The following is a 10883-nucleotide window of genomic DNA, read 5'->3' on the forward strand; positions in this document are numbered from 1 at the left end:
CAGGACGGAGACTTCAAACCTCTCATTCAAGCACTCTTTGAGGCTGTCTTTGACTAGGAATGATAAAGTAAAATGTAAAAAAAAAAAGAGAGAAAATAGAATTTGGTATTTGTCGGTAAGAGAGAGAGGATTGGAAAACTTTTGTAAAATCCAGGCATTTTCTCTCATGGCCTACCAAAAATTAGTCTTTCCAAAACAGAGAGAAAATAAGAGTGAAAACTTGTTCAATTGGCTTTACAAAACTAACCATCTTCTTTGTTACAAGCTTCTTTTATTCTCATTCGTTTTGGTCTTTTCTTCATTTGTTTTTGTCAGCTTCTATCTTTGTGCCGCAAAGTAACATGATGCTTTTTCTTCTTCTTCTTCTTCCATTTTTTCTTTTTTTTCATCATCGCTAAATGGGCGTGTGTATGGCTGTATGCTATGGCTTTTTCTTTTTCTTTTTCTTTTTTTAACTGGGCATTTTTTTTTCTTTGCTTTTAATTTATGATTTAATTGGGCATGATTTTTGTTTTAATAAACTTGGTCAGATTTTTTTTTGGTTGATTGTTTGTTTATTTTTTAATTGAGCACAATTTTTTTAATAAGGACATATGAGTCAATATATATCAACTTCATTTTCTATCTTCTCATTTTTCTTCTCAACTAAACAAATGAGAGATCCATTTTCCGAACTAAACACATATGAGAGAAATGAGAAAACTAAATCTCTTCTATCTTCTTATTTTTTCATCTTTCCAACCAAACAAAACCTTAGCGTATCAATCTTCATTGCTTACTATTTTTTCCCCCTTCTTTTCCAATTCTTTAAAAAAATTAAACCATAAAATGAGTGAAAATGTAAGAAAAACAAACATTGAAAAATATTTTTAAAGCAACAAAAAAAAAAAAAAAAAAATCCTATTAAGAAAACATTTTCTGATGAAACAAGCAAATCCAAGGAGTTCATGCTAAGAACAAGGCTTACGAAAAACACCGAGCATCTCCAGCTCAACTTTCAGTTGTGGAATGTTAAGTCCTCATACAAGATCAAGTTGTGTTTCATTAGCACGCAAAGGCATCGATCATTGGTTCCTTATGGTCTAAAGGTTTGAAGACTTTAAAAGGTAAAAGCTAGAGAATTCATTGGTAGACTGTCACTTCATGATGGATTGTAGGAGTCTTTGATAAGACGGTTTCATAAGACCATCTTTTCGCTTCATATATATAAATTATTAGGTACACTAAAATGATTGTTGAAATCGTTTTTCCAACCAATAAAATATTGCCACTCATGCAAGTGTGGTGAGCTAGCTTTCTTATTAACACAAAATATATATATATATATATATATATATATATATATATGTATGTATACATGTATGTATGTGTGTGTATAAAAAGAATATCATCATGTAATGTCACATTTGCATATGTATATATGACGGTCTTTTATTGGTTGGAAGACTATTTTAGCAGTCTTCATGGTGAACTTAATAATTTCTCAATTAATAAGTTCAAGTTAGCTTAATTAGTAAAGTCCCTAATAGTTGAATAAAAATTTTGGGATTCAATCCCCGCCTACATAAAAAATCAACTGATGTCTTGATCTGATAATAAAGAGCTATCATCAGGAACGGACAAGATAGATTGAAACCTTTTCCCAAAAAAAAAAAAAAAAAAAAAAAACTCTCATATGTTTGGGAGTGGGGCCAACACATTTAGGACTTACACAAGATGTAAAGGAGAAGTTTTATAAAACCGTTTTATAAAATACTTTTTCAGTACATAGAATCTCATTGATACCCCAACATGCCATTTTGCCTCAACAATGATAGTGTTAAATGTAAATTTATTTGTGAAACCAACCAATTTTTTTAATTTTTTTATTAAAAAAATTAGTATATATATATACTAATTTTAGCAATATTGTTTTATAAAATTATATTTTTCCCCCTTAACAATATCATCAATTCTTTTAAGAGTAATGTTATAACCACAAACTTTTCTACAATATTTTTACAAACTATTAAGATAGAAAATTCTTATTGGTTCGCATCTTACACCAATTTTTTACTTACTAATAACTACTTATCATATCAACACTTTGTAAAAAAGTTTGTAACTATAACATTTTATTCCTTTTAAAGACCATAAAAAAAATTTATAAATCTAAAATTTATAATAAAATATACAAACTCAAAAAAATTAGTCCAACAACAAAAATTACCAATAATAAAACTAAAAAAAAAAAATAAGCATAATAAAACAATTTTACCCAAAACAAACAACCCAACCCTTTAAAAAAATTTTAACAAAATAATTTTGTCATTACCTAGAAGAAGACACATGCTTCCAAAAAAAAAAAAAAAATTCTAAGTAGCAGAGCTGCAATTAAGATCTCACTGCACCAACATAAAAGTACAGAAAAATTCTGGTGCCACACCCAATTACACAACTTTGCCCACAACTCGCCCATGTGACGAGTTGTGGTTGGTGGAGGGATGTCCCCACATGGATCGTTCCTTATCTCGGTGTTAATGCTCAGCTTCGCAATTGTGTGTGCTCATGGTGCGTTTAGAGTTCAAGAGGATCTTTTCGCCGCCGCACGTGTTAGACCTTTGGACTCGAACGCGTAAGAGGAGGGAGGTTAGTTACTTCAGATTCGTTACTGTAAAATTGAAAATTTGTTACTGAGAAGGTTCATTTTGTCATTTGCTTGGGAAATTCTAGGCAAATGATAGGATTTTGATTTGAATTGTGCAATTTGTAAACCTAAATTTTCTAGACTTGTATGTGGATTAAGTCTAAATTGTGCAATTTGTAGACCTAATTTTTGTAGACTTAGTTTGAGATTGTGTATTTTTGTGGTTGTGGCTTTGGTTCCTTTTTAGTAAATAATAAATAAAAAACTATGGAATAATTTATGATTGGTGGTGGCGGTGGAAGAGTCGGCAGCAGTGGAAGAGTCAGTGGCGACGGCGGTAGTAACAGCGGTAACGGTTGCAATGGTTGTGATTGTTATTTTTTGTAATGAATATGTTATTTTATTGGAATGGATATATTATTTTATTGTGATGTTTATATTATTTTATTGTGTTGAAAATTAAAATAAATCCACTGCTGCTAGATGTTTTGTAAAGTGAGTAGGTAAAATAGATCCACTACTGTAGATGTTCTTAGCTCTTCAAATTCTTTCTCCATATCTTACAAGTTTATAACATTTTCAACCCAATGCTTTGTCCCAACAAACTTTCCCAAACAGTTTTTTTTTTTTTTTTGCAAAGTCCTAATATTGCAATGGACTTTTTTCTTTTCTTTCCTGAGAGGGCTGAATACCATCAAGACATCAACCTTAAAGTGAGTAACTAAAATAAATAAAGTAACTTTTTGTGGTACCAAATAGCTAAATTTTTAGTTTCACTGCTCTGGATGCTCTTAGCTCATCAAATTCTTTCTCCATATTTTGCACGTTTATAACATTTTCAACCCAATCAACCTTTCTTCATAAAGCCGTCTCTTAACCCTATATTTTGTGTTTATTAAAACTCAACTAGAGTCTTGTTTGCCGCTGTTTCCAAACAAGTATCAAGTCAATTCGTGTGTGGCTGTTTAGTGTTTCCTTTAGAATTGTAACAAAAAATATTTGGATCCTGAGCAAATCTCGTTTGCAGCTGTTCCCAAATTCACCCAGCATATTCAATCTCAGTGTATTCAACCTAGGATCTAATACCACTTCAATAACCTAGGACCATTTGGTAATGTTGTTCTAGTAACATTGTTTTAAGTGTTGTGAAAATACGCGAGTGAAAAAGTATTGTAGAAATACGTGTTGTGTTGTTTAAACAACTTGTATGAATATTTCTTGGTTCTATTCATCTTCAAAGTTCAACCAAGCAGAATATTATCTGATTAGGAATTCTAAATTTCACCCAAGACCAATGAAGCACAAAACCCTCTTTTCTTATCCCTCCTAAGTCCTTAGCTCCAATTTTCTTCATCCACATAATTACAACCTGTTTTATTTAGTCTTAGTATTTTTATTTTTCGTAATTAATTAAGAACTATGTTACAACTCATAAAAACCACTGGACACAACCCCAACTAGATTGGGTTGGCTAAATGAATTCCCAACCCACTTCCCACTTTTTTTTTTTTTTGATGGGCTACTCCCCAGTTTTCTTAATCACCATTTTCCTAGAAATGACTTCCACGTAACATTTACAATCAGAAAAACCAAATCAGGTAAAATGACATGTAATCTATGACATGAACAGGCTAGATGAAGAAAACTTCATTGTTATACAGCAATAGTTCAGTATATTCAAGTATTAAAATGAAAATAGATCTCTAAACATACAAAATGAAAATAGTTCAGGAGTCACTTCGTAGATCTCTAAACATACAAACTGATAAGAACGATAGCAAGTGTGAGATTGAATTAGCTGTACTTTCTGATCTTTAGTTATAGAAATAGTTCATGCATGAGAAATCTGGAAACCAACTCAGACCCAGAATCTCAACTAGGAGATGGTAACTTCATCGAGCAAAAGATATTACCAATGATTGAACTGGCACTTCAAACATACCGAAACACAATCACTAAGCAATCTTGATCATGAACACCATTGTTGTATCACCACAAACCATCAGGCCTCATTTCACCTACGGAAATATTACATAAACAAATGCTAATAGAAACCTTCTTTGAAGCAATCTTATACATTTACAAACAAGGTCACTCCAGTTTGAGGGGCAAGCAACATAAACACACGCCATATGGTAATCATGACCAACAACTATAGGGACAGAGGCAGGGTAGAGAGATTCTTATATACACAAATCAGTTGTCAATATTAAAGATGATTCGGCCTAAGGCTTCCATTGGATTTAAAACAGCAGAGGGGGCACCACAGGAAGGGTTTAGCCAACAAATCATAAGGTATATTTAGAATAAATTTCAGGATAAGTCCATAAAAGTTTCTATAATAGAGTGTCAACAGCCAGTTTATCCAAAGGGATATAAAGGAAAGATATAGGAGCATTAAGGAATGAAAGTTTCAAGGTTTAGGGTTTTACTTACTTTCTTTTTCCTTTCACTAAGAGCCAGAGAGATTAATAGAGTTAGAATTTCCATTGTGCTTTCCCTAAATCATTTTAAAGGCTTCCATCATATTAGAATTGATAACAGCAGAATTTTACTTTCAATGAATCACATTTGCCAATAAACATCATCTTCCTGAACTGCAATGCTCTGTAAAAACAAAGCATCAAATGAAAGCACTACTAGATGCTTATGAAAGGATGAACCCCATTCAAGTCAACTGCAGGATGAACCCCATTCATGTCAATCCAATGAAGGAAAAGACAATTAATAAAAAGAAACAATCACCATAATCACTACATATTATTCTTTTTTCTAATAAAAACAATCATTAATATCATACTTCTTCCTTTTTGCTTAGTAAATATACTCATAAGACACGAACTGGAACCCCCAACCTTAACTACCACCTCATACTTGTCAGTGCCACTTGCAATCACCCAAGATAAGAGTTAAAGATTTCCATTGTATTTTCACCATATCATTTTAAAGGCTTGTATCATATTAGTGTTGATAACAACAGAATTTGACTCTCAATGAATCACATTTCCACATATTCCAATAAAAATGATCTTCCTGAACTACAGAACATCAATTAGTGATTCAATTCACAAACCAATTTCTCAGTAAAGCTAGCGCAACTCAGAAAACCAAGGCAAATGAATGCACCATTAAGATGCTTATTGAAAGGAACTGAAGTAACTAAACCTAATGCAAGATGAACCCCATTCAAGTCAATCCAAAAAAAGGAAAATACAATTATTAAAAAAAAAAAATCACTACATATTATTCATTTTCTTAACAAAAAGAACCATTAATCTCACTCTTTTTTCACTTGGTAAATATACACACAAGATTTTTTTTTTTTTTTTTTGAGAATGATACACTCACAAGACTTGAACCCCCCAACCTTACCCACCACCTCACACTTATGGGGGATGACAGTAACACTTATGATCACCCAAGTAAGTGTCAGCAAATTAAAGGATTGGATTCCTAAATGAATTCACATAAAGTGATGAAGCCCTGTCAATTATGATAGAGTGCAACTCGATCAAAATACAACCCCATTATGTGCCTTTGAATATTATTGTCTCTGACCTTGACATGAAACCAAAAGAAGGGGAGGGAGGGGAATAACCATTTGATGCAGCCATGTAAGATTAATTTGTTATTACTTCACAAATTTTCATATTCAAGACGTATTTCATGGAGCCCACAGGTGAAGTACAATTGAAGTAAAAGTTGTGGTATTCAAGGCTATGATTCTTTTGTAAACAGTTTTTTAATTGGGTTTTTATTTTACTAGTTATGGTCAATTTTGTAGTCAAGGGCAAATTTGTAATTTCAGTGATTCCAGCAAATTAAGAATATTTTGATAGTTTAATTGAGTCGAGAATTTTCAAGGAGATCCTAAGCATCTTAGGCTGTATTTTCTGAGTCAAAAAAAATATATATATATATATATATTTGTTCTCAATTTACTCAGAGAGAGAGAGAGAGAGAGAGAGAGAGATGTTGATTAACAAAAGTATTGAGTGTTTTGAGCATTGAGGCATGTTGGCCTTTGTGGGTTCTTTTCTCTCCTTCTCTTCCATCTTTTGTTCTTTTCTTGTAGTGGTAATACTGTTCACGGGTACGGTATTCATACAGCCCCTGAACATCATAAAATCCTATCTTTACATTCTTCCTTACAACCCCCAAATCAAGTCATTTCTTTTACCTATCAAAACCCTAAAACTCCACATACTTTCGTCTAACAAATAGCCATCAAAATAACTCATCAAACCATCTTTTAATTCTTACACAACCCCATAATCCTTTCTTCAACAATTCTAAACCCCAGAACTACAAGTTCTCCTAACAACCTAACCTTAAACCCTCCACACTCGCATGTAGACAAAATCCCCAATTTGTCCTACGTATTCACTTCAATTTAAACTTTACCCCAATCACCTTCTCCTAACAGACCTAACCTTAAACCCTCCACACTCGCATGCAGACAAATTCCCCAATTTGTCCTACGTATTCACTTCAATTTAAACTTTACCCCAATCACCTTTCCTACACTAATATCTCTACCAGAATTTGTGGCCATGACATTTCAACCATACGGCCATACATGTGTTTGTATAAATGGACTCCAACAATTTTGGGACACTCTTTGAACACGTCTACTAATTCAATCTAACATTTCAATAACATTAAAAAATCATCTTTAAACTCCAGGCAATAAGCCATTGCAAAGCCAACACAAGTACAGTATTCTACAAGCGGGGGCTGGAAGGCATAAATACTCATCATATTACACTATCTACATGTAAGACATATATCAAATAATGCATACAAGTGTTTCATAAGTCTATGAAAAAGCTAGCGTTGTGTTTAATCAAACACCAAAAAGTTTTATGAATCAGAAAACATTACAAGGTGTTGGAAATTTGACACCATTGTGATTTGTTGGGATCTAAACACTAATACAGAACAGAATAATCAGTATTAAAGCTGGTAAACCCCTCAAAATATGGGTCATAGGACATAGCAAAGTACATTACAAATAAATATAACTGTAGACAATGATCACACCAACCAACAAATAAGCCTGCAGGCCAAATATCTTTTATCTAGGTTTATAATGTCAGCACTCAAGCTCTTTCTCCACAGATAAACACCATTGAATTAGGTAAGTCATGAGAATGCAACAATGGCACCTCTATAATCCCTAGCCCACACTAGGTCACTGGAAAGATATCATCAATAGTTTAACCCTCGTACCTTTCACTCCAGTCTAATTCTGCAAACCCAATTGATACAATTTAATTAAAATAAAGGAGATAATTCTACCTTTCACTCCAGTCTCATGTACAAATTTTATTTTGTGTACAGAAAATTCTACTAAAAATTACATAAACAAATAACTACCAAAAAAAAAGAATATATAATCTAAAACTGTATGCTCATTGATATGGCTAAGGGTTTAGGACCACTCAAACGATGATCTCAACAACACTGATTTGAGCTGAAGAATAGGGATCTCCATGTTGTTGAAAGTAAGATTATTTCTCTTCCTCCATACGTTTGCATTAGGTAAAGAAAAGCAAACAGGAGAACTATTGTGCTAACTAACTCAATTCCTCCATCCAAAAATGCACATCTATGACCCTTCTAGGCATTCACTCAATGGACCACAAATATAGCATTACAAATGAGCAAGCCAAACTTCCACTCCAAGGGCTGCACCTGGACATGCTATCTGGAATTCAATTTCATTAACAATTTTCTTTGCAAGGAAAAAATTTAACTCTTATATCTTTTATTACCAAAAGAACTCAAGACATCCATGTGCACTCTCAAAAGAACTCTCCAAATCCATGCAATCACACATAAATATTTGCATAACAGATGGTATAAGCAAAATGGAATTAGTAATAAGATTTCATCATAACGTACCAAATCATTTTTTTTAATTGGTACGTTACACATGCAGTTGCTAGGTTTTGAACCCAAGACGTCACCCTCTACCCATACTAAGGAGTAAGTTCTATTTGAGCCAGAGCTTATTGGCCATAAAGTACCACATTGTAGCCCATAAATCAACAACTTTGTCCAAAATATGATGACAACCAAAATTAGGAAAACTATTTTTGGCGAGTACAAATAAGGTACATACATTTGAACAATATGAACCGAAGTTTTTTTGTACATACACTTGCCAATTTAATCCTCAAATCCAGTAAAAGGACAGTAGAAAAGGTGTTATTGGATACCATATGTGAAATCATGAAAGACAAGCTTAGCCAATGAATAACCATTTAACCTAAAATCAAAGATATGCATAACATAGTAAAATTAAGTCTGTCTCTTGGAATCTGATTCTCAGATTATCCTCAAAAATAAATAAATAAATAAAAAGGTTTCCTGCACGTTTTCTTTTTCTTTTTTCTTGACAGTAATATCAACATGGTATGAAGTTAGCAACCTTAACATCCAACCTAGTAAACCCACATTAATCAATTTTCTTTAATTTAATCAGTTCAATATACAAAGAAAATGATAAATTCAAGAAACCCACAAACAGGGCAAGAGAAAATTAAATTGAAACTCTCATTTGACAAAATCGAAAATTTCCATTGATTAAAGGTGCTACAATCACAAAACTAAGATCAGTTATCATTTATCAAGCAAGGAAAGACTAAAAAAGAGCCTCAAAGCACAACTTCTTAACCTCCCTAAAAACTTCAAAAAGTATTTGAGAAAGTACCTAAAACTGCGAACGGAATGGAATATACATCATCATCATCAGCATCGTCACCAACACCGAAACACCAATGTTAAATGTTGTCAAGAGGCTAAAAAAAAAAAAAAACCATCCCATCTTCAAAACCTAGTCTTTTTTCCTTATCTCCATTGTACCCAAAAAAGAAAAAAACCCATTTTCCTACCTAATCCTCAATGCTCCCCCAAAGTCACTAGACTTTTTAGCAAAGTGACTGGGTATTTAAATTCACTAACAATGAAGTCAAACATGAATAGAATTTTCCTTATCCTCTCTCTCTCTCTTGAGATCCCCATCCCCACAACAAGTATTGCTCTCTTCTTTATCAAAACTATTCAACTTACTAGAATTATTCAACAAATCCCAGAAGAAATCCGTCAACACAGTCTCATAACACGGCATTTTCGCATAACCCGGAAAGTAATTGATGTCAATTATAAAGTAACGTTCCGCAAACCTGGCGTCTCGAATCACATCAAAGTTGAACAGGTTCAACTTCAACGCTCCCCGCAACCCATTCGCTATGCCTTCGATGAATTCCTGCGGCGGCATCTTCGTGTCGTCCAAATCCATCATCTCGTAGTACTTCTCCTCCGCTTTCTCGTCGGTGGCGATGTTCGACACCTGCGAAAACGGAAGCACCGCCGCGTCGCCGGAAGTCGAGGAAGAGGAGGCCGACACGTCCGGCAACGACTTGCGTTTCACGCACTGTACGTGGCTGCCGACGACGTAGACCTTGAAGATGACTCCGCCGTGGTTAACGAATTCTTGGAGCACGATTGGGGGCTTGAGCTTGTTGAGGCCGTCGTGGTTGTAAACCAAAGCCATTTTGTGCGATTTGGCGCTCCCGTCGGCGACCAAGGGTTTCGAGATAACCGGAAACTTCAAAGCCACCCAAGATTGTTGATCGAAGAGAGTTTCCTTGTCGTATATAACGATTTGCTTCGGGATCCCAAACGTTAAGCTCCGAGACTCGATTTCGAGCTCCGAAACGACCTGTAGCATGGAGATTCGGTTGTGGAGCCGCTCGATCGCGTCGGGCGAGTCGATGATGACGGCATTAGGGTTTCTGAGTCGGAACTCGCCGAGTTGCTCCTTCCATTCTTGGCCGTAAAGCTTGTGGAGCACGCAGTGAAACGGGCCTTGATCCGCGAGAGGTCGGGTCGTGTCGATCTTCACGAGATCGATCCCGCGAGATCTCGCGAGATTAACGAGCGAGTCTCTGATGAAGCTGTTTTGCTTCTTCGGCGCCAAAGCGTAGCCCACGGTGAATCTCGGTGGTCCGCGTTCGCGTTCGCGTTCAGGTTCAGTCATTGCTGGTTGTCGTAGACGCACACATTAAACAAAAAGTGTGTGTAAAAGTTTGCGAAAACAGCGAGTCGTTTAGAGAGAGTGAAAAAAATGAGTAGTGTTAAAAATAAGCTTTGGGAGAGAGAACGGAAATGGCAGAGAAGGAAAAACAGAGAAGAAGAGAGGCCGTTATGCTTTGTTGGGGGGTGACTTTAGGGTTGAGGGAAGGTGTGG

The 10883-nt window shown here is 34.8% G+C and overlaps 1 protein-coding gene across 1 annotated transcript; it reads right to left on the reverse strand.

Annotated features, from left to right (window-relative positions):
- Positions 1-9190: 9190 nt before the first annotated feature.
- On the reverse strand, positions 9191-10883 carry LOC115972397 (inositol-tetrakisphosphate 1-kinase 1-like). The gene has a single exon (XM_031092677.1). It carries the CDS (start codon positions 10671-10673, stop codon positions 9603-9605), a length of 1071 nt encoding a protein of 356 aa, XP_030948537.1. The 5' UTR covers positions 10674-10883; the 3' UTR covers positions 9191-9602.

The sequence above is a fragment of the Quercus lobata genome, chromosome 12, assembly GCF_001633185.2.
Source record: "Quercus lobata isolate SW786 chromosome 12, ValleyOak3.0 Primary Assembly, whole genome shotgun sequence".
Lineage (NCBI taxonomy): Eukaryota > Viridiplantae > Streptophyta > Magnoliopsida > Fagales > Fagaceae > Quercus > Quercus lobata.